At 35.8% G+C, this 24370-nt stretch overlaps 1 protein-coding gene across 14 annotated transcripts in view; it reads left to right on the top strand.

Moving 5' to 3' along the window:
- Positions 1-24370, top strand: part of KIF20B (kinesin family member 20B) — a 74904-nt gene that overhangs the window by 49244 nt on the left and 1290 nt on the right. For 10 of the 14 annotated variants that reach the window (XM_067710035.1, XM_067710045.1, XM_067710042.1 and 7 more), the window contains 12 exons: positions 1446-1506; positions 5886-5963; positions 7237-7362; positions 7997-8124; positions 9624-9779; positions 13502-13678; positions 15690-15836; positions 17235-17432; positions 18224-18292; positions 19999-20100; positions 20714-20864; positions 24138-24280. In XM_067710035.1, the coding sequence (XP_067566136.1) occupies positions 1446-1506; positions 5886-5963; positions 7237-7362; positions 7997-8124; positions 9624-9779; positions 13502-13678; positions 15690-15836; positions 17235-17432; positions 18224-18292; positions 19999-20100; positions 20714-20864; positions 24138-24280 (1536 nt within the window). The remainder of the gene's footprint in view (positions 1-1445; positions 1507-5885; positions 5964-7236; positions 7363-7996; positions 8125-9623; positions 9780-13501; positions 13679-15689; positions 15837-17234; positions 17433-18223; positions 18293-19998; positions 20101-20713; positions 20865-24137; positions 24281-24370) is intronic. The other 4 variants (XM_067710046.1, XM_067710044.1, XM_067710041.1 and 1 more) reach the window with 3 other exon arrangements.

Raw genomic sequence — 24370 nt, 5'->3', positions numbered from 1 at the left:
GCAGTAGGACGTCCCAAGGTTTAGGGAGATTTCCAGTCCTCGGGAGCAGGGTTTCGGGGGGACTGTCTCCTAGTCTGCCTGCATGTTCCCCTACACCCACAGAACAAGAGTCATGGTGTTTTCAGGAGACTTTTTGGAAGCCTTTAGGAAAATAAGCTGTTAAAAAAATCCTAGGGACTTAAGGATCCAGTAAGATCCCACATACTGTGGAGCAGCAGAGCCCGTGCTCCACAACAGGAGAAGCTACCGCAATGAGAAGCCCGCGCACCGCAAGGAAGAGTAGCCCCCGCTCGCCACAACTAGAGAAAGCCCGCGCGCAGCAACGAAGACCCAGTGCAACCAAAAATAAATAAATTTGTTAGTTTAAAAAAAATCCTACTTTCAGGAAGACAATTATTTCACGATTCCAACACCTTAGGGGACTTTGGGGAACAGCTATGAGTACTTGGTGATAACAGATGATTTCAGTGTCAACCCAAAGGTATGGTGAGGTTTCAAAACAGATTGAAAACCTGTTACAGTGCACCCCTATGTAGCCAGACACCATCTATTGATAAGTTCTTTCCATCACTGCCCGAGCATCTCCGTGGTTCTCTGTCTGTTTCCGTCCCCTTCCTTCCACCTCCGTCGCTCTCCGTCTGTTTCCCTCCCCGTGTGTCCACCTCTGTCGTTCTTCGTCTTTTTCCGTCCCCGTCTGTCCCTCAGTCCACCTCCTTCGTTCTCCGTCTGTTTCCGTCTCTGTCCATCCACGTCCGTAGTTCTCCGTCGTTTTCCTCCTTCATTCTTTGTCTCTTCACGTCTTTCCATCTCCAGCTGATTTCATAATAGTATTCAGAGATTTCCAGGTTCTGTAATGATTATTCTAAAACTTATAAAATGAGAAGATATTGCTGAAGTTAGATGAAAGAAGGAGTGAAGGTTAGATTACCTGGCAGGTTAAAACTAGAATTGAAGGATTTCCAGTGCCCAGAAATTAACCTTGCGTCCTTTTCAAACCTCCCAGCTACTTTTTACTTGTATGGCATGTGGGGATTCTATTTTTTCTGCATTTTGAGTTTACTGTTAAGGAATTTATTTATGGTTTTCTTTGTCCCTCCCACATTAAATACATAGTAAACTTCCATTTCTCTCTCTTTATGCTTTTTGTGTTGTGTAAGAGAACATACATGCTAGCTTGAAATGTTGAGTGAAGAAGAGGATTTGGCATTTTTGGGGTAGATTAAAGGTTTAAAGTTTGGGGGTTTTGTTTTGTTTTTTCTTATTACCACTCTCACCCTGCCCTTTTCTCTGAGGTGAAACAAACTTGGGAGCTGGAGACTATTAGTCAGCCTTCTAGGAGACAGATTTCAAACTTAATATTAAGCCCTGTTTTCAAGTCCCACTATTAAATAATGGGGTGTAGTTAAGTTACATTTGCATTTAATTCATATTCTTTTATTTTGCAGGAGCAGTTAAGTAATCAGAAAGTGGAAGAATCTATACAGCAGTATGAGAGAGTGTGCAAAGGTCAGAAACAAACCTCTACTTCCAGTACTAAAATGCCTGCAAAATAAGTAGTTAAAATAACAATTGGTTTAATATTTTCCTTTGAAAATTGTAAAGTTAAAGAAGGGTAACATAAGATGTACGTACCTTTATTAAAAGAGAAAAGCATTGATTCTAAAGAGTAACTTACCACCATAAAGTTTATCCTTGGAGAAGTAAAACATTAAGAAATATTCAGTCAGGGCTTCCCTGGTGGCGCAGTGGTTGAGAGTCCGCCTGCCGATGCAGGGGACACAGGTTTGTGCCCCGGTCTGGGAGGATCCCACATGCCGCGGAGCGGCTGGGCCCGTGGGCCATGGCCGCTGAGCCTGTGCATCCGGAGCCTGTGCTCCACAACGGGAGAGGCCACAACAGTGAGAGGCCCGCATACCGCAAAAAAAAAGAAATATTCAGTCAAAGCAACATTGATTTCTAGATAATGGCCAGTATTTTGTGAAAAATAAAATTAAAGTTATATAGGTCACAATGAATGGAATGGATTTCTAGTCAAAATAATATAAAGGTTATACTTCAAATAAAATATCTTTAAAATTAAAAAATATTTTTAAAATGTTTTTAAAAACTAATACTTTAGATTGAAATTGTATGTGCTAAATTTTTTTTATCAATTTGGATTGATTTTTTTATTTGAAATATTACAAAATTATCTTTGTAGATGATATGTACATATTTCTGTTCATAAAATTATGCAGATTCCTCTCCTTCCCATCAGTCACCCCTTAACTTCTTAGTTGTGTGAGTAGTAGAGCTGGGATTTGAACCCATGTCTGTTTCAGTCTTAAGTTCCAGACTGTCTTCACTAATTCATGCCATTTGTACTTGGCCAACTAAAGAGCAGGTGTAAGACAACAAGATTATTACTTATTTGGATGACTTGGACTTTTGTGGGGTTCACTTAGATCAGTAACTTCGATGTGAAAATATATCTCTGCACACAGTCCTATTTTCTCCTACCTTTTTAGGCCACTGTCCTCTAATATCTCCTATTTCCGTAATCTTTTTGGAGTTTCCCTTTACTTTGGCTGCTTTGTCATTGTTGGTAGATGTGAATAGATACTCTGAAAAGCATTCTTTGGACCAGGATATAGTTTTTATCGTATTTTAATTTTTTCTTTCTTTGCCAGATATTGAGACGTGTGGCATAGGCCCATTTTGAGTACTTTTAATCTTCCATCTTCTCCATGCTCTTTAAACTTTCACCCAGATCACTTGTAACCTACATATTTTCAAATCTTTTAGCTTTTTGCAATCTTTCCTTTATTTTTTAATTATTTTGAATTATTGTCTACTCACTTTCTTTCATTTTCATTTTTTAAGTAGTATTTATTGTGTATGAGCATATTTTTACTAAACATAAAGGTAAGGCGTAGCTTGCCCCCTTTTGAAACTCTTACCTCGGCTTTTGTGATCTATTCTTAGGGTTACTGCCTTTCTCTCAGAACGAGCCTCAGCCACTTTGACAAATTTCCTGATTAAGCCATCATCATTTTTTTTCTTTGTATTTTCTCTCTTGAGAGTTCATTCACTCTTGTGATTTTAAGTATGTATGAGACATTCTCTGACCAAAAAAAAAGTGCATTTTTAGCTCTTGAGGCTTTCCCTGGCTTCTACATTTCTATTTAAATACTGAATCCATTCACTTAGCTATCTTATTAATTTTTTAAAATGGAGATATACATACCATAAAATTTACCCTTTAAAAGCGTACAGTATGGTGGATTTTAGTAAATTCACAAGCTCATACAACCACTACCACTATCTAATTCCAGAACATTTTCATCACCCTAGAAAGAAACCCTGCACCCATTAGCAATCACTCCGCATTCACACTTCTGAGATAACTCCAATCTCTGCCTCTGTCTTAACATGAACATCTTCCCTCTGAATGTGTCTGTGTCTTCACTCTATCTGTCTCTGTCCAAATTTCCCTCTTATAAGGACACCAGTCATATTGGATTTAGGGCCTACTCTATCCAGTATGACCTTATTCTTAACTTGATTACATTTGCAAAGCCTCTGTTTCCAAGTAAGGTCATATTCACAGGGAGTAACAATCAACATATCTTCTAATCTACTCTCCAGTAATATGACCCCTTTTATTAACAAAAAATTTTTTTGGTTATTTCAGACATTATTTTTTGTTACAGACATTAACATGAATATATTTGTATAAAAGTCTTTGGGCACACATGTAAATATATTTGTATGGGAAATTCCTAGCAGTGTAATTGTTGGCCCACATGTTGTGTTTAAAATTTTGATGAATATTGCTAAACTGCTCCCCAAAGTCATTATACCAGTTTATATTTTCAATAATAGTGTATAGAGTGCCCATTTCCGCACATTTTTGCCAGTATTAGGTGTTATCACACTTTGAACTTACAGCCAGTGTGATAAGTGAAACAAGGTATCACATGGTCTCAATCTTTTGTACTTGAGTACGTCTGGTATACTGATACTCTAAAGTACATTTGAACTATCACTGAGTATTTTTTTTTGTTTTTGGCCACGCCGGGCGGCTTGCGGGATCTTAGTTCCCCAACCAGGGATCGAACCTGGGGCCCTGGCAGTGAGAGTGCCGTGTCCTAACCACTGGACCGCCAGGGAATTCCCAGTCACTGAGTATTTCTAATGCAGAGTTTTACATGACATTTGTGTGTCATTTCTTTGTATAGCTTTCAGTGATCCTCTCCCCTGAATGTTAAACACTTGATTGCTTGTTCATTTGCCAGGCGTTTATTTAGCTATGATAGTTCATAGATATCTTTAGATAGCTTTGATGAGATATATCATTCCTGTCTTTATGTTGCTTTATTTTCTGTTTTATTTGTTGCATATTTCTGGATTCTTTCCTGAGATAAAATGTAAGTTATTGGAGGCAGTGAGTGATATAAGAATGCTCTTGTTTCTTTTACTGTTCCTACCTTTCAAATAATAGGTGGATAGCCACTAGCGAAGTTAACATTGGTGTCCTGGGGCCTTACTGATTGCTATCTAGATACTTAAACTCCTTCTTTTGAGCCCTCCAATTTAGAGCAATAGATAGGGTGTAAAAGGAACAGGTTCTTTGAATAAAATTATAATTAATTGTATAATCTGAATATATTTGCAAATCATGCTTTTTGAAAGAAAAAGTTTTAGATAGAATACCAGTACTCCTTCAATCCTAAAGAGGAATTCTGTTTCATTAGCTCTCCTGGCAGCTTACATCACTGAACAGAAAGACTGAAAATTACTCGTTAAAATTTTTTCTCACTGTTTTGTTTTAAGCTTACTTTATATTAAGCGTTTTTAAGGGAGCCATCTTTTGATATTTGTGTCATTTTTTTGTCACTTTTAGTGCCCTAGTTTGAGCCATGCATTTATAGATTCATCACCTCTGACATTCATAGCAATCTTGGTAAGAGGTGTCAGAAGTGAGCCCTGCTACTATGTGTCTATCACCAGAGACGATAAACCAATCTCTCCTCCTTATCTCTATCAGGCAGGATTAGAATAGAATTGTTTATAAGCCATTATTGTAGTCATTTTTCAAGGGCCAGAAACAGTTTTGGTAAGGTTATAATAGTACAGTTATTCCTGATGAGTTGGTTTTAAAAACACTAGGAGTAAATATTTGGCTTTGAAAATTTTTCTAGAAAAAATAATTACTTGAGATTTAAATTTGGGATTGAGAATTTATTGTTTTTAGGAGGTAAAAGTTTTAGTTTTGGTTTGAGAATATTAACACTAAAAGTAAGTGTTTTGACAAATAATGTTTTTTCTAAATCCCAAGATCTGTGTTATCAGTGCGGGCACACCTCAGAGATGTTTCATGTTCGGTTCCGGACCACCACAATAAAGTGCAGGTCATAGTGAAATAAGTCGCACAATTTTTTTTTTTGGTTTTCCAGTGCATAAAAGTTATGTTCACACTATATTGTGGTCTGTTAAGTGTGCAATAGTATATTATGTCTAAAAAAACAGTGCTCATACCTAATGAAAACATACTTTATTGCTAAAAAATGCTAACCATCACCTGAGCCTTCAGGGAGTTGTAATCTTTTTGCTGGTGGAGGGAGGGCCTGGCCTCGATGCTGAAGGCTGCTGGCTGATCAGGGCGGTGGTGGCTGAAGGTTGGGGTGGCTGCGGCAGTTTCTTAAAGTAAGACAACGAGGAGATTTGCCGCATCAGTTGACTCTTCCTTTCGTGAACAGTTTCTCTGTAGCGTGCACTGCTTTATAGCATTTTACCCACAGTAGAATTTCTTTCAAAATTGGAGGCAGGCCTCTCAGACTCTGCCACTGCTTCATCAACTCAGTTTATGCTATATTCTGAATCCTTTGTTGTCATTTCAACAGTCTTCACCAGGAGTAGATTCCGTCTCAAGAAACCACTTTCCTTGTTCATCCATAAGAAGCAACTCGTCATCTGTTCAGGTTTTGTCATGAAATTCCAGCAGTTCAGTCGCATCTTCTGGATAACTTGCTGCAGCTTCTACATTAGCACTTGGCTGCTTCACCTTGCACTGTTATGTTTTGAAGACAGCTTCTTTCCTTAAACCTCATGAATTAACCTCTGCTAGCTTGAAACTTTTCTTCTGCAGCTTCCTTACCTCTCTCAGCCTTCGCAGAATTGGAGAGAATTAGGGCCTTGCTCTAGATTGGGCTGTGGCTTAAGGGGATGTTGTGGTTGGTTTTGATCTTCTATCTAGACCACTGAAACTTTCTCCGTATCAGCAATAAGTCTGTTTTGCTTTCTTGTCATTTGAGTATTCACTAGAGTAGCACTTTAAAGTCTCTTCAGGAGCTTTACTTTGCATTCACAACTTGGCTGTTTGGTACAAGAGGGCTAGCTTTTGGCCAGTCAGGCTTTTGACATGGCTTCCTTACTAAACTTAGCTTAATCCTTTCATTTCTAGCTTTTGATTCAAAGTGAGAGACATGCGACTCTTCCTTTCACTTGAATGCTTAGAGGTCACTGTAGTGTTACTAATTAGACTAATTTCAGTATTGTTGTGTCTCAGGGAACAGGGAGGCCCGAGGAGAGGGAGAGACGGGGCACAGCTGGTCATTGGAGCAGTCACAGCACACACAGTGTTTATGGATTAAGCTTGCTGTCTTACATGGGTGTAGTTCGTAGTGTCCCAAAACAACCACAGGAGTAACGTAAAGATCAGTGATCATAGATCACTGTAACAAATACAACAATAATGAAACAGTTTGAATTATTGCAAGAATTACTAAAATGTGATACAGAGGCAGGAAGTGAGCAAATGCTGTTAGAAAATGGCACTGATAGACTTGCTTAATGCAGGGTTGCCACAAACCTTCAATTTGTAAAAAACACAGTATATGTGAAGCACAATAAAGCGAAGTACAGTAAAATAATAGTTTTTATTATTTTTATTAATAGTTTAATTATATTGAAAATTGTTAGTTTTATCTGAAAAGATTCCTTTTCCATCCATTTATTCTTGCATTCATCCAAGCATCCATCTGTACATCAGTTATTTAGTTGATCCTTCATATATGCCAGTACTGTTCTAGACATTGAAAATATAGCAGTGAACAGGACAAAGTTTCTATTTGGAACTCATATTCTATTATAGTTAATAAAAGTGTATTTTAATTTTAGAAGAACTCAAAGGAAAAATTGGATATATAGATGTAGATGTTAGTAATTTCTAAAATGTTCTTTCCAAATTTTTAGATCTAAGCGTCAAAGAGAAAATAATTGAAGACATGCGAATGACCCTAGAAGAACAAGAACAAACTCAAGTAGAACAGGATCAAGTGCTTGAGGCTAAATTAAAGGAAACTGAAAGACTGGCCACAGGTGAAACAAGATTGCTTAAATACCTCAAAGCATACTTTCATTTTCTTTATTTTCCTAGATTTCTTTCCTTTTTAAACATAGTTTAGTGTTTATAATAATTCATAATGAAAAAGTATTTGGTGTGTTTTTGGAACATCCTGTCCCTTCTCATTTTTCATTATGATGAAAATTGTTGTACCTAAGTCAGAGAAGGAATAAGGACACTTTCATGATAACTGGATGATAGCTTGCAGTGTTCCCCAGATGTTAAGAATAAACTTTCAACTGAGTTTCACCTCTGTATAGCAACTGGTATCATCTTACATGTTTATCTCAATAAATACTCTGACTGTATCCTTCAGAATACCATCAGCCGGTTGTTTTTGTTTTTAATTTTTGAGAACATGAAGTTTCCTGTATATTGGCATGCATTTATACTGTATAGTCAGAACACTATTCAGTGGATTATTGAGAGGTTTTTGTAGTTCTTCTCTAAGAATTTGGTAAGCTCTCAGAAGGGTCTCAGTTCTATCTTGGTCTGTGTACTTCTGCTTCTGGGCTCTGCTGATTCTTGTCTGTATCCCATGCCACATGTAGCTCTATGTGGTATAACTGTTGCATGTACTTTAAAAATAATTTTATGTTTTCAAATCAGAATTGGAAAAATGGAAGGAAAAATGCAAAGATTTGGAAACCAAAAGCAATCAAAGGTCAAATAAAGAACTTGAGGATAACACAGATGTACTTAATATAAAGCTCAGTAAGCTTCAAGATGAGTTACAGGTATGATTTTTATTTATATATTTAATTGTATCTTTGTATATATGCATTATATTTCTCATAAAAGGATAATTTAGTAAATATTTTATAATTAATTTAGATAATGGATGAACCAATAGCTGGGAAATGTTAATATATAATTTTTCAGTATACACTCAAGAAACACAGGGAAGAAATTCCCAAGATACAAGCTGCTAAGTAAGTGCCAATGAAAGTGCAGTGGTTGGGTCTTCAGTTTTACATATTTAATTTTTAAATCATCACTTCTTATGTCTTTGTACCTATTTTCTACACTTTAAACTTCTAACTCATCAAATACTGCTGTGGAGAAGATGACTATTAGGAAAATTATTTTGATTATTGTAAATTTAATTATTAAGCTGGAAAAGAATAGAGTTGAATGTCTGAACACTGGAATACATTTGAAACTATACTACTACGAGAAGATATTCTGTTTTGTGTTTATATGTTTTTCCATGTTTAGCTTTCACATACTATGTGTAGAATACAACATATGGGGGAAATATTTTTTTAATGGGACTTAAAAATACTACATAAAATTTTATACATTTTATTTATTAGAAGTTGCAATCCAACTGTAGTTTTGGGATTGAAGAAAACATAACAGTGATTTTGAAAAGACTGCATCTAAATTATTTTCTTAAATTCAGGCTGTATATAATCAGATACTGAACAAATACAAAAGAAATCAGTTACTTTCTTTTGTAACTATTAATTATATACTTTAGAATTTACCCTTTCCATTCCATTAATTATGAAAAAAAATAACATTAATTACATTGAGAATGTTCATATTAAGGAATACCAGTATGTTCTACATTGTTCTAAAATAATGTGATCACATATCTTAGATAATAAACGGGATTTTTAAATACATAGCTTTTAATGTGGTATTACTGTTTTTGTTTCAAATGAAGTTTTACTTGAATGTATAAATTAGACATTTTTGAACCCAAAGGATCTATGGAAACCTCTTTGAAATTTACTGATCAACTATATTTTCTGTCCAGCTGTTCCTTAAACTAATACATGTTTGCCCTGTTGCACAAGTTATTCTTTATTTGGCATCCTGTATACCCAGGAAAATTTTATTTTTGGAACCATACAATTAGAAATGACTACCGTAAGTCAATTTTTTTTTTTAATCTGGCATTTAAGAAGGCTTGGTTCTCTGTAACTCTTTCAGAAATTTCAATTGTGTCTTCTTCTTAAGCTCACTGATGATGGAAAGTCCTCAAATGCACTTTATAGCAAAATCAAGTTTATAAACGAAATGACTATTTAGGAAAGCAAACCAACAATGTTCTTTTGATAATCTGAAATAAACTCAAATCTTGTCATTATTTAAAGAAAAACACTTGTTTTTAACTTTTTGAAGAGGTGAAATGAAAAGTGCTGGATTACATGGAAATGTTGTAAATACAGATTTATTAATTGCTTTTGAAGCATATGATAGTTACTTATGCTATGTATACATATAGGAATCTGAACAGAAATATAAAGCTGATAGAAAAAAATGGTTAGAAGAAAAAATGATGCTTCTCACTCAAGCAAAAGAAGCTGAGAATCTACGAAACAAAGAGATGAAAAAATATGCTGAAGGCAGAGAGCATTGTTTGAAGCAACAAAACGAAATGGTTGGTAACAATTATACTTTTTCTTCTATGTATTTCGCCTGCTTTCTTTGGTTTCTTAAATTTTTCCCTGGGATTCTTATATTCTTATCAGTATCTACATGGTTGCGTGGTTTTGTTTTTTGTCTTTTTTTCAAAGGCAGTTTGTCTGTTTGTAAGATGACTTTTCTAGCCCATTTTATCTTGAAGTTCTTATTGTTGGGGAAATAATTATATCTCAATATTTAGATTCAGAACTTAAAAATCTCTTCTTTTGACTGCCACAGGGTTATCCCTACTGTATTGTAAAACATTTACATTTTGAACTGTAGATTCTACTAACATGGTGTTTATATTTTACCTCAAAAGCTCATTTTATCAGGTCTTTTTTTTAAAGTCAACTAAACAGTTTCTAGAAGACTATAGGTAGAAATAACGTTCAGTTTTACATTGACTGGCTCTAGTTCTTAAGTGATTCTATCTTAGCTTGTCTTTTTTCCTCCTATTTAAATCGACAACTTAGTCTGTTTGACACTCAATCAGAAAAAAGAAGTTTAAAGTCATCATTGATCCGAGGAAAGCTGTTGAGTAATACATTAACATTATTTTTAAATGAAAAACTAGTTCTCTATTTACAGTAATAGTAACGTGGCAGTATCACATTGTCATCTATTGGCATTTCCTTTGTTAATGACAGAATTTTACTTATACCAGCTAAACTTACCTGTACAAACAGGAATGTTAATTTTCAATAAGTTAGGGATGATTTTTTCCAATGATTTTTAAAATTTTTTTATCTTTTTATTTTGAAATCATTTTATTTCCAGAAAAGTTGCAAAACTAGTACAGGGAATTTCTGTATACCTATCACCCAACTTCTGATGTTAGATCTTACATAACAACAGTACAGTGATCAAAACCAACAAATCAATATTATTATAGTACTGTTAGCTAACTTATGGACCTTACTAGAATTTCACCAGCTTTCCCACTGTTTTTTTCTGGATATAGGATCTAATCTAGGATACTACGTTCCATTTAGTTGTTGTGTTTCCTTAGAGTCTTGACTCTCTTTGTCATGTGACAAGTTATGTGAGACTAATACTTGTCATTACTACAGCAATGAGATGGCAATATATTTCACTTCATGTGCGAACTCCACATGACTGGAGGTACCTTCAGGAAGTGTTGGGTTGAGCAAGATTGTAATGCTGCATTTATCTTAACAGGAAATGTTGCTGCTGGTTCTCTTTCTGTCCACAGCCCATCCAACCTTCCTGGACAGTAATAAGAGGCAAGAAGTGAAATCAAAGCTCTTGGCTGTCATAGTCAGTCACTCTACCTCCAACCCAGGAATGGACCTACTTTCTTTTCCTAATCAGTAGTCCCTCTAGCAGCAATGCCAGCAAGTAAACCTCCTTTGAGTTTTTAATCCTAGAGAAAGCTAGCTTTCTCCTTTCTCCCATATATTTCTTTACAATCGTACCTAGGATATGTGTCTATGATATTTAAGAAATAAATTGTTGATGTTTTTTAAAGCTTTTAAAATTGTAACATACATAACACAGTAAGTAAACAAAACAAACATATAGTTCAGTGAATTATTATTATAAAGCCAGCCCCCACTTAACTACCACAGAGTTTAAAAAATGGAACCCTCTTCTGAATGGTAATAACTGTTCTATCTTTTAATGTTAAACTTCAGTTTTGCTCATTTATGAATTTTATATAAATGAAAACATATAAATATATAGAATGCATTTCTTGTGTCTGGTTTCTTTCACTCAGTATTATGTTTGTGAGGATCATTTATACTATTGCAGGTAACTGGAGTTAGTCTGTTTTCATTGCTGAATATTTCAGTGTATAAGTATACCTCAGTCTATTCAATTTAAAGTTGCATATATGTGGATTGTTTCCTGTTTGGGGCTGTTAATGCCTAAGATCTCCTGTTAACATTTTTATATATTTCTCTTAGTGCACATGTGTATACATTTCTATTGCCTATATAGCCAAGAATAGAATTGCTAGTTGATAGGGTAAACATATGTGGAACTCTAGTAGAATGCCAGACTGATTTTCAAAATAGTTGTATCCATTTATACTCCAACTAGTATTGTTGGATGTTTAGTTTATTGGCTCTGCCTATCCAAGTCTCCTTGCTTATCTTCTATTGGACTATCTTTTTTTTTTTTGTAGGAGTTCCTTATACTTTTATACTTTCTGGATAGGAGCGTGTTGCAGTTACCTTCTGTCACTCTCTGGTTTACTTTTTACTCTCCTGTTGCCTTTTTAGAACAGAAATTCTTAGGTATTGTAATTCATTTTCCCAATCTTTTCCTTTATGAACCTCAAGGGCATTTCTTACATTCTTCCTGCAAAGTTGGGGGTTTTACCTTCCATATTTAGACCCTAGAATTAATTTTTGTGTTGGAGTGAGATGGGGTAAAAGCGGTTGTTGTCACTGTAAATGTGTATTAACGATCGACCTGGTAGTACATGTTGAAGAAACTGTTTCTTTTTTACTGCTCTGCATCTTTTGTCATAAATCAGTTGTCCAAGCGTTAACTTTCATACATTGTGTGAGATTAAAATTAAGGTTTTTTTCTTTTTTTCCATTTGGCTATTCAGTTGTTCCATCACTCTTTGTTGAAAAGATTGTCGTTTCCTCCATTGAAATTCTTTGGCATTTTTATAGAGTATCAATTGACCATAACATTTGTGGACCCTATCCTCTGCTTTCTGATGTCTGTCTATCCTTACGCCAATATCACGGTCTTGATTATTATTATTATAGTAGTCTTGAAATGATGTAGTGTGATTGCTCCTACTTTTTTTCTTTTTTTCTTTTTTTTTCGTGGTACGCGAGCCTGTCACTGTTACGGCCTCTCCCGTTGCGGAGCACAGGCTCCGGACGCGCAGGCTCAGTGGCCATGGCTCACGGGCCCAGCAGCTCTGCGGCATGTGGGAACTTCCCGGACTGGGGCACGAACCCGTGTCCCTTGCATAGGCAGGCGGACTCTCAACCACTGCGCCACCAGGGAAGCCCGTTCCTACTTTGTTCTTCATTTTCAACATAATTTTGACGGTTGTGTCATTTGCATTTTCATATTATTTTTAGAGTCAGCTTTTTCATTTCTGTCAACACACACACACACACACACACACACACGTGCGTGTGCGCTTGCTTGAATTTTGAAGTTGCTTTGACTCTAGATCTTTTGGGGGAGACCTGGCATCTTAACAATATTGAATCTTTTGATCCTTGAACACAGATTCTCTATTTGTTTATTTAAGTGTTCTTTTATTTCTTTCAGCAATGTTTTGTAGTTTGTCATGTTTAGGTCTTGCACATATTTTCTTTAATTTACCACTATTTCATGATTTTTGAACCCAGTGAAAATGGTATTTTTAATTTTCATTTCTCTATTGTTTGTTGCTATTAGTTTTGTCATTTGTTTTATTGTAATGTTACCATCTCATTTCTCAGATATTGGGGGAAATGCTAGAATTAGTTTAAAAGCTGTAATTTTTTATTGAAAGAAGTGCCCAGCGTGAACATTTAAGATATATGAAGGCATTATGTGTTTGGCTTTATAAGTAAATATTTTATCGAGACTTGACTACGTAATTTGTTACATATCCTGTTCACAGTTGTATTTATTGTGTTATTTAGAAATTCAGAAATTTCTTAGATTCATAATTTTGCAAGGTTTATTTTAACATTTTGTCCATATTCTGTTTAGGAAATGCTTCAAGCACAGTTGGCTGAGAAAGATGGTAACCTCCAACAGTGGCGGGAAGAACGTGATCAGCTGGTTGCAGCTTTAGAAATACAGCTGAAAGCACTGATCTCCAGTAATATACAGAAAGATAATGAAATTGAACAATTAAAAAAGATCACATCAGAAACTTCTAAAACAGTCAGTAGAATCATGTTCTTTCTATGCCTTTTTAAATTAAATATAGGAAGTATTCAAAATTATTTAATTGATTAACTTTTAAAGAATAAAAATGTAAGTAGATCAGTGGGGAATCATAGTTTGAAAAAATTATTTGGATAGGGGCTTCCCTGGTGGCGCAGTGGTTGAGAGTCCGCCTGCCGATGCAGGGGACACGGGTTCGTGCCCCAGTCCGGGAAGATCCTACATGCCGTGGAGCGGCTAGGCCCGTGAGCCATGGCCGCTGAGCCTGCGCGTCCGGAGCCTGTGCTCCGCAACGGGAGAGGCCACAGCAGTGAGAGGCCTGCGTACCGCAAAAAAAATAAATAAATAAAAATAAATTATTTGGATATTGGTCATGAATTTTGAGTTTTCAGAGTTTATCATTATGGTTGACTCATCAATGACTAATTGAGAAATAGTACTTTCTCCAATATTTTGGTCATATCTCTTAGATAGAATAATTAGAAAATAAACAACTGATGATTTAGTCCCTAATCTGCCTTTAAAATGTGGAAATATGACTCAGCCTGAATGCTTGGTGATATTTAAATACTTGAACCCATCCTAAATTTATGATAAAGATACAAATTGTTTTTGAAAATAAGCATAATGGTGAGGAGATGTGAGTCATTCAGGAGCTACTTTTTTTTTCCCCCCCTCTGGCTGCACCACACGGCTTGCAGGGATCTTAATTCCCCGACCAGGGATTGAACCCAGGCCCCGGCAGTGAGAGCACCGAGTCCTAACCACTGGACCACCAGGGAATTCCCGGGAGCTACTTTTGTAATATTGCATTGGGGCTAGGAACCCTAGGTAAAGAAAGTATTGCATTTCACAGATAGCTATTTCCCAGGTAAATTGAATCAGGGTACATCTGAAGCTAGTCTTTTCAGAGTAAATAATCTGCATTTGAAAATCTGCTGTTCCGCAGCCTTCAGACAATAATAAAATTAAATGTGTTTGTGTGTATATGTCTCTTACATCAAAAGACTTCATGATTCTAAGAGAAAGACTGCTCAAAACAGAGGTATTAGCATGTGGTATAAATTGCACAGAATAGAAAGTTAGAAAAACTAGGTATCAGCTGCTGTCAGTGTGGTGGTGGGACCTTTAGGAAAATTACTTAACATTTCCAAACTTTAAAACAGAGATGATAATGTCTTTCTAATAGAATTGTGAAAATTAATCGAGAGCATTTGTAAAACAATTAGCACAGTTATTACCACAGTGGAAGTCAGTACATGCTAGTTGCTTTCCCCATTATGAATGCAATAGCATCTTTTTTATTTGACAATTATGGGTAGGTGACATAAGAGATGTATTTGACTTTTGATTTTGATGGTAGTGATTAGAAGGTGCACGTTGGAATTTATCAAGTTTAAAAATGTATTCTGATTTTTTTTATAGATCCCTTAAGTAGGGTTTAGGAATAGAGCATACCCTATGACTGATTAAGTGAGATGAAGAGTGTGCAGCACTTTTCAGTATGGTCTTTTCAGTATGGTCTTTATCAGTATGGTCTTTTCTACTCGAATGCTATAGTTGCATTCCTAAGACACCTCTAGTTTTTCAAAATTGTGTTATCAAAGTGATTTTGGGGGTTCAAGCTCCAACGCAGTACAGACAGTGGTCATGTTATTTAATTTCTCTCTATTTCTTCATCTGGAAAGTAGGAATAACAATTCTTGCCAAGCCTCAGAGTTGCAGTGAAAGTAAAATGAGAGAATATATGTAAAACACCTTGGAATTTGAAAGTAATCTTTCAAATTTCTCTTTAGATCAGATTCAGAAGAGGCTGGAAAGTTGCCCAGCCTTTCCTAACTCTCTGAGGATGAAAGAGAAGAAGAAGGAGAGTTAGTTGGTCATTGAAGAAGTCTTTAATTACTTCCACTATTTAATTCACCCAAATCTTGATATTATATTCTTTAGGTGAAGTATTTTAATGTATATTCGGTTACGGTGGCTTGTTGCTTTAATATTTCCTTACTAGGAAAAACAGACCATGGATATCCAGCCCAGACATACGAATTCAGTGAATCCTGGCAGGGTTGAAACTGAACTTCAGTCAACAAGTTTTGGCAGGGTTGAAACTGAACCTCAGTCAACAAGTTTTGAAATTTCCAGGGATGAAGTAGAAGTGAGTATTTGATAACACAGTCCACTTTTTAACCTGCTTTACCAATGACCATTAATTACTAAATAATACTTGCAAGTATAATTTAATCAGTTGTTGTAGATATCTTGCTATACAGTTAGCTGTGTGTGCTCTTGGCTATGGAAAGGAAAACTGAAGGCTTTTGAGGGGAGATGCAATTCTTTTGGGGAAATTTGATCCCCAAATGGTATTAATTTCCTCTCAAAATGATACTGATCTCAAACAGATCTTTGATTATAAACAAATTTGATGGTCAGAAATAGGAAATCCCACAAAAGATAAAATATGGATGACTATTTTCCCTCATAAGCAGTCCATTTAATAAGCATTCTATTAAATAGCATTTTTTGGAAATTTTACCCATTTTATAACTTTATCACCAAATCCCAATAACCTCACAATGAGTTTCCTTAGTTTGAAGTGGGCTTAGGGTTCTGTGACTTGCATTGGATAACGTAGTTTCTCAGATTGCCTATGAAATAGACACAAATTCTATGTCACTTGTTGAAAATAAAATTACTTTTTAAATATTTATTTTAAAAACACATTTATTGGGAGCATTCATTGTTGGGAACCTTGCACTGAGGATAAAGACATAAGTAAGATATGATCGCCATCCTCAAGGAATAAGAAGTCTAATAAGACAGGTATTTAATGACTATCTTGTTTCACCTTATGGACTAAGTGTTATAAAGAGAGTGCTAAGAAGGAACACTGATGAGGAGGATATGATGAATTTTGCCTGAGTGGTTGTGGACGTGGATTAGAAAAAGTAACATCGTACTGGGTCTTGAAGGTGAATAGAGGTTTACCAAGCAGAGAATGGGAAGAGAAAGGCATTTTGATCTGGGGAAATAACACAAGCCATTCCTTACTAGGCTTCAGAAGAATCATGTGACTTCCACCACATGCTATCAGTCATGGAAACCATTAAGGCCAGGCCCAATTGAAGGAAGGGGAATGAGACTCTATCTCTCAGTGGGAAGAACAGTAAAGAATTTACAGCAAACTTTAGTTTACCATAACTAGGGCGCTTATTAAAAATCATTGACTCTTTCCTTGGAGAGTTCTGATTTAGTAAGTTTGTGGTAGGGTCCAAGAATCTTTTAAACAATTTCTCTAGATAATTCTTACGATGACACAGGTTTGGGAAATACTGATCTCTAAGTTTCTCTCAATTTTAACATACCATGTACAAACCTGGAGAAAGTAGATGATAACTCAGTCTTTCTGTCCTTGCTGTAGCAAATTTGATCAAGCAAACTTTTTATCTTTTCCAATTTATTGTTTTTAATAGGTAATTGAGACAGTTAATTTTTGGCAATTTAGAAATTCATATCCTGCAAATAAGATTTGTTTTCCTTTTAAATTCTGTTGTAGGATGGATCTGTAGTCCTTGACTCTTGTGAAGTGTCAACAGAAAATAATCAAAGTACTCGATTTCCAAAACCTGAGTTAGAGATTCAATTTACACCTTTACAGCCAAACAAAATGGCAGTGAAACACCTGGGTTGTACCTCACCAGTGACGGTTAAGATTCCCAAGGCCCGGAAGAGGAAGAGTAATGAAATGGAGGAGGTAAATACTTAACTATTAAGTGAATTAAACAAGTAAACCTTATTATTATTAAGCTCAGTGATAATATATAGTTAAACTCTGTTACATTGCCCTCCTATTCATAAGCACTGCTATTAGAGACCAAAATCATAGTTTATGGTATATTTAATACTGTTTTAAGAATATTACTGTGGTGAATAGTCCTCAGACAAAAAGCTTATAGATTTTAAAATATATAGATTATTCCTTCTTTTAGTGAAGCTATGACAGGTCAAATGGTGGTGAATTTTAGTAGTGAGCTATTTCAGTATACCGGTCCTGTTCAAACTCAGTCACTTTCCCTCCAATGGAAGAGAAAAGGGGTTGATAAAAGGAATTAGAGAAACTGAAACGACTAACTTGCTTGAATATAATCTTTGTCATTTAACTAAAATCTTAGGTCTCTATGATCATAGTTGGTTTCAGAAGAGAAATTCTTCTTCTATGAGCCAGTATTAAAATTTGGGTCTCAATTTAGTGGTAGGCCAAGAACTATTTACTTCTTCCTGCCGCAGCTTTCTGATCGTGGGGTTACCAAACCTTCTATCATATTCTAGCCAGTCACATAAACTTTCCGATCCTCACTTCCCTCCTTTCGGAAATAAAGAATTAGATATAATATGTTTAAAATGTTTTGCTTTTGTTCCACATGTGGTAGATACATAATAAATGGCAATATTTATGTTAACAGAAATATTTATGTTTAAAACTATAATTATAAACTCTCTGGCACAATAACTTTTTTCCAACTTGTCTTTTTCACGCCTTTAAAGAGTAGTATGTTTTCAAGTTGGTGGAAGAGCAGAAATAATATTAACCATACTCCTGAGGCTCTCTGTCAGGTAATACGTTTGCTGAGTGAATATTATTTAGCATATTTCCTTCTACACATAGAACACCTTTAGCGATTGTTTTGGAGCACCTTAGTTAACTTTTATTCTATATTTATTTAATTTATATTTAGTACACTTTAGATACCATTAAGACACAGTTGACCCTTGAACGACATGAGGGTTAGGTGCCAGCCGCAGCGCAGAAAAATCTTGTGTAACTTACAGTCGGCCCTCAATATGTGAGGTTCCTCATCCGTGCATTCAACCAACTACAGATCATGTAGGGATGTAGTATCTACTAACTATTGAAAACAATCAGTGTATAAGCAGACTCATGCATTTCAAACCTGTTTTGTTCAAGGGCCAACTGTACTAAGTAGTTTAATTTCATCATCTTTGTTATCATGGTGACTAACATCTATGTTGACTTGATTCATTTTTTTCAAAGGAAAAGGAAAAATCGGTTGTATACTCAGAGGGTTAAGATAAAGTTATTTTATTCATTTTACTGCCGGCATATACTCCCAGTTTCAGAATAGATACACAGATTGTTGTAGGGTAAACCACGTAGAAACTTAAAAGTTTTAACTGATTTTGCTAGCTCTTTACTGCTGTAATAAACTGAGTGTTGTAAAGTCCTCAGGAAAATAATTTATACAGTGCTATATTCTAATCTAATGAAGACTCCAAAGAGCTCTTTATTGAACACTACAAGTATGATGGAGTTACAATCTTTCTTCCTTTGCTTCCCCTGTTTACCATCTGTCTTTCCTCTTTTACGAAATCTTCTTCTTGTGATCCTTAAGACTTTACTGGGTAACTTGAATTCTGAGGTTCAGTCATGATCTCTCTGCTTCTGTTCTTGCCTTTTTTTTTTCCTTTTATGCTTATAATCTTTAGTACGATTAATATTTGCACAAGTTCAGTTCAGTTAATGTACTACAAAAGACTTTGTCTTAAGATTAAGTGGGGAAAAGAAGAGTGAGAGGTCATGCCTTTTTAGTAGCAAAAACAGATTGTATTTCTTAACTTTCACGTTTTACCTGTGCTTATACTGCAGAGTTTTGTTCTGTTTTCAGTGTCACTAAGTATCAATGAGAGGTTATGCTCAGCATGATTTGGGAGTTGGGAAAAGGGTAGATAAATATATTGCTATGTTGTATTGTCAAGATGGGGTTCAAATAAAAGCTGTTATCCCTTCATTTAACTAATGTAATTTCATCATGATGCATGTGAAAAATTCATACCTTCAATCATTTTGTGATAAAAACATGTATTGCATCATCATGCTGTGCGCTTAAACTTACATATGTTATATATGAGTAATATTTCAATGAAGTTGGCAAAAAACATTGTACCTTCAGTCAGGGTTTCTCAACTTCAGCGTGATTGACATTTTCAGCCAGATATTTCTTTGTTTAGGAGAGTTCAATGCCCTGTACATTTTAAGGGGTTTTTAGCAGTATTCCTGGCCTCTACCCACTAGTTTCCATTAAACCTTCCCCTTATCCCCAGCGGTGACAACCAAAAATATCTTCAGACAATGCCTATGTCCCCTGGCGTCAGAATTGCCCCTGGTTAAGAACCATTTTCTTGTTTTGTTGCTGTTTGTTTGTTAGTTTGCTTTTGTTCTTTTTTTTTCCTCCCCTGGAGTCTAGAGAGAGAAAGAAAACACTGTCAAGAAATTAATCAGTGCTGAAATTCATTATTTTTAGGACTTTGTGAATTTTGAAAATAAGAAGAATGCTACACCCAGAACGAATTTGAAGTCCCCTGTTTCTGAGCATGGAAATTCTTCTGTCAAAAAGGAACAAAAGGTTTGTCTTCTAATTTGTCCAAAATTGACCATTTTCATAACTTACATTTATAAAGTAGAAGATGAAAATAAAAATATCAAATTTGATTAGTAATAATTATTCAGAAGTTGAGTTTTGTCCAGTTATAACTTATTTGTCTTTCATTTTCTATTCATCTAATTCAGCTCTGAATATATAACCTTTGGCATTTGGCAAGTAGCGGGTACCTCTTGATGTGTTCACCTCTGACTTATCATTCTATCACACTCATTCTCCGGCCCTTTCATCCCTCTCCTTATATTCTTTTTTTTGTGTGTGTGGTACGCGGGCCTCTCACTGTTGTGGCCTCTCCTGTTGTGGAGCACAGGCTCAGTGGCCATGGCCCAGGGGTCCAGCTGCTCCGCGGCACGTGGGATCTTCCCAGACCGGGGCATGAACCCGTGTCCCCTGCATCGGCAGGCAGACTCTCAACCACTGCGCCACCAGGGAAGCCCCCCTCTCCTTATATTCTTAATCTCAAGTTCCCTGCCTGAGAATTCATAACCTGTGCCTGACCTCTTTAATTCAACTATGGCTATAACTGTTTCCTTCTAACATTCCTCATCAACAATAACAAGAAGTGTTTTTTTATTAGGTTTCCACACGCCCATCATCTAAGAAAACTTATTCTTTACGGAGTCAGGCATCCACAATTAGTATAAACGTGCCTGCTAAGAAAAAAGAAGGAACGCTACAGAAATTTGGAGATTTCTTACAACATTCTCCAACTATTCTTCAATCAAAAGGTTTGCAGAATATTAATTAAATGACCTTTTACGTTAGATATATGGTGTTTTCTAATATCTGATTGGTGTATAAACTCAACAATAGTGACTATTATATTTCCAATAGACAGTGTCTTATGTTAGGTATTTAGGGAGGAAACATGAAAGGATGATATGCCTTGGTGTTCACTGGGTAATGGAAGAGAAAGATCTGTATTTAAGTAATTGATGCAGAGAAGGCTGCTTAATGTAATAGTTGTAGAGATACAAGGAAAGTGCATGGTAGTATTGGAGGAAGAGAGCTGTTTGTTTGGGGGCTATGGGAAGATTTTATAGAAGAGATGGGATTTAACCTGGGTGTTGAAATGTTGGAAGATTATACCTCCTAGAGATAACCGCGGTTAGTATTATGGTATATTTTCTCCTACTGTTTTTTTCTCTGCATGTATAAACATTACCTAATCATATATATCAAAAGCATATATTTCTATAAATATGTATTGATTTAGTTGCTTAACGCTTTTTTCTTTATAATATAATGTAGACATACTAATACTTTTGTATTAATATGTGCTAAGATATATATTCTCTCTATACACGTATACATAAATATATACTTATATACACATCTACCAGAGGGAACAGTTTTAACACAAATAGAGTACCAGGAAAGTGTAGGGAATGTGCAGGCAATTACAGGTAGCAATCTGCATCTGGCATCTAGAATGTGGAGAGATTATTGGGAGGAAGGGGGCAGGAAGGAGTGAGTTTTCATTAGAGTACCTAAATGGTAGCAATAGGGTAAATTGGAGACTGGAGGTGGGGAGAATGAGGAGGGAAAAGGACTGAAAGCAGGGACAGCTGAATTTAGTCAGATTGGTTGTGTAAAAATACTTTCTGTAAAAACTTGACCGCAGAGCTTCCCAAACTTTCTTGGTTCACAGCGCCCTTAATGTCTCAGTAATTTTTTTCATGTGTCCATGCACCCAAAGAAACACCTAATAGTTCCATCTGTTAATACTTAAGGCCAAACAATCACCGAAAATTCAGCTCCTGAAAATCCAGGTTGCCAAAATATGTAATCATCAGAAGGAAGGTAATGTGATATCTTTTTGAAACTGAACTACCCTGAGTTACAGAGTGTCACTGTTTTCCTCAAAAATTTAAAATATTCGGAGCTGCTCTCGTGAATTTGCTGCAGCATGTCTTGGTACACAGTTTGGGAACTTCAGACTTAGACCCATTTGTATATATTTTTCAAAAAATATATACATTCTTTGAAAGGTATAGTTTGTACAAGCATAGAAAATATCTGGAGAGACAAACAGCAAACTGTTAAATGTCTAAATTTGGAGAGGTGGGACTTGTTATTTTAGATGCTTCTGTATTTTATTTAAATTATGTTGACCGTTGCTTATATATTAAAAAGAAATATGTTTTCAAGGAGAGGGAGGTACCCACCTGGTAATGACTCCCTTGTCCTTAACAGCTTCCCTACCTATATACCCGGTGTGGAATTTTTAAAAACTTATTTCTAGTAATATAAAGTATCCCTGTTGGGGATTGTAACTGCAATACATGTCTGTTGTTGATCACTTGGAAATAAAGGGAGAGAAGAAGGAAACAGAGATTAGTGCTTAAAATTCTGCTGCTCTGATAACTACTGTTAATCCATTACTCAGTAACGCTGGTTTCCCAGTTTATCCCTTTTGTCTATCTCTTATCCATTCAGTACATGGAAGCCAGAGTGATCTTTTCAAAGTGCAGAATGAATTATTTAAACTATATAACTTTTTGTTTTCTTATTATCTTTTCCAGTAGACTGTAAGCTCTACAAGTGCAAAATGTCTGTCTAGTTTACATCCTCAGCTCTTAGTATAGTGGTTGGCACACAGTAGTGAGGAATTTCGAAGCTCCAGGCCAAAATCCTATGTGTGATTTGTCTCAGGCTGACCTTAGGCAATTACAAAGGTTTTACCTGTTAGGTCTCATGAGGGAAAGCTACCGTCCCCACATCAAACTTGATACACAGCCAATGCGTCCTAGTCTGTGAAGGGAGTTAGTCAAGGACTCAGGTCTCTTGCCAGCCATACTCTTACACATATCTGCATTCCTAGCCTAGGTGCCTTCATTTGTATCCAATTAATTGGGGGCCTTCAGTAGAGAACGTCCTCAGGCATCTCTGCCAAAGACGTTATGACGGGGAAGTGGAGGGAAACTTGAAGACACTGTTCTCCACTCTGACTCTACTTTTCTGCTCCTAGCCCTCCCCACTGGTCTCCAGCACCAAGGTCCATAAAACTGCAAGCGCCAAGAGCCTTTTGTTTAGGGCTCGCTTGGCAATAAGATCACCCCAACTTCTGTGCTGACCCACCTGACCCAGACTGTGCATTATTCCACGGGGGAATCTAGAAGGGCGGTGGGAGTTGGCGCTTTCTCAGGTCTAGCCTCTTGCTTATTCAACTGCAGTTAAGTGGTTAAAGGCTTTAACTTTCATTTTGACTTGTCTTAATTAGCCACTCTGACATCTGGCAGCTCAGCTCTCAGGCTCAGCTCAGCCCTTGACAAGTAGACCTCAGTTCAGCATGTTTCCTTAAATGTGTTTTCTATTTTAAAAAAATATAGTTGATATCATATGTACATGGATTTTCTATCCAGAAGTTTTCCCAAATGGAAGTATGTTTTCTGTTAAAATCAATATGTGACTATTAAAAAAAAAGCATATGTACAAAGTAAGAAATTTTAAAATTCCTATTCAACTTACCAGAAGCAATCAACTGTTAACAATTTGGTTTCTTTTACTCTGTGTGTGCATGTGCACACGTTTGTTAACTAGAAGTAAAGGGCTCACAAGTTACTTTCACTTAATATTCATTGTGGACGTCTTTACGTGTGAGTACTGAACTAGCTCTACCACCTTATTGTTCTTAGTGATGCATGGTCCACTATATACGTATCCTGATCTTTTCCTTAATGTAGTATAAACCTCTTCCAAGTCATTAAAGATGCCTGAGTTTTACTGGTTGTACTATAATTTACCAAAAACCTTTTCAATATGTTGAACATTAGTGAAGTGATATTTTATTTATTTGCCCTTTTATTTTTGCTGTTGATCATTAATTTGTGTGTTTATTAGGCATTTAATTCTTTTTTCTTTGTGAGTTTTCTATTCGTGTCCTTTTACCATTTATGAATTGCAGTGCTTTTCTTTTTAATATGGTTCTTTATTAAGGATTTCAAATATTTGCAGTTAGAAAATTATTTCAAGATTTAACTAATGTATTTTTTTCATAGCAAAGAAGATAATTGAAACAATAAGCTCTTCAAAGCTCTCAAATGTAGAAGTAAGTAAAGAAAATGTGTCTCGACCAAAACGGGCCAAACGGAAATTATACACAAACGAAATTTCATCTCCTATTGATATATCTGGCCAAGTGGTAAGCTACTATTTAAGTTTTCTTAAAAGTAAAACTGTTTATGTTCTTCTTAATTCTGAAGTATTCATAACAATTTGAATTATATAATGG

The sequence above is a fragment of the Pseudorca crassidens genome, chromosome 16, assembly GCF_039906515.1.
Source record: "Pseudorca crassidens isolate mPseCra1 chromosome 16, mPseCra1.hap1, whole genome shotgun sequence".
NCBI lineage: Eukaryota > Metazoa > Chordata > Mammalia > Artiodactyla > Delphinidae > Pseudorca > Pseudorca crassidens.
The sequence above is the reverse complement of the archived record's forward strand: the minus strand, read 5'-3'. Positions and strand labels throughout refer to the sequence as shown.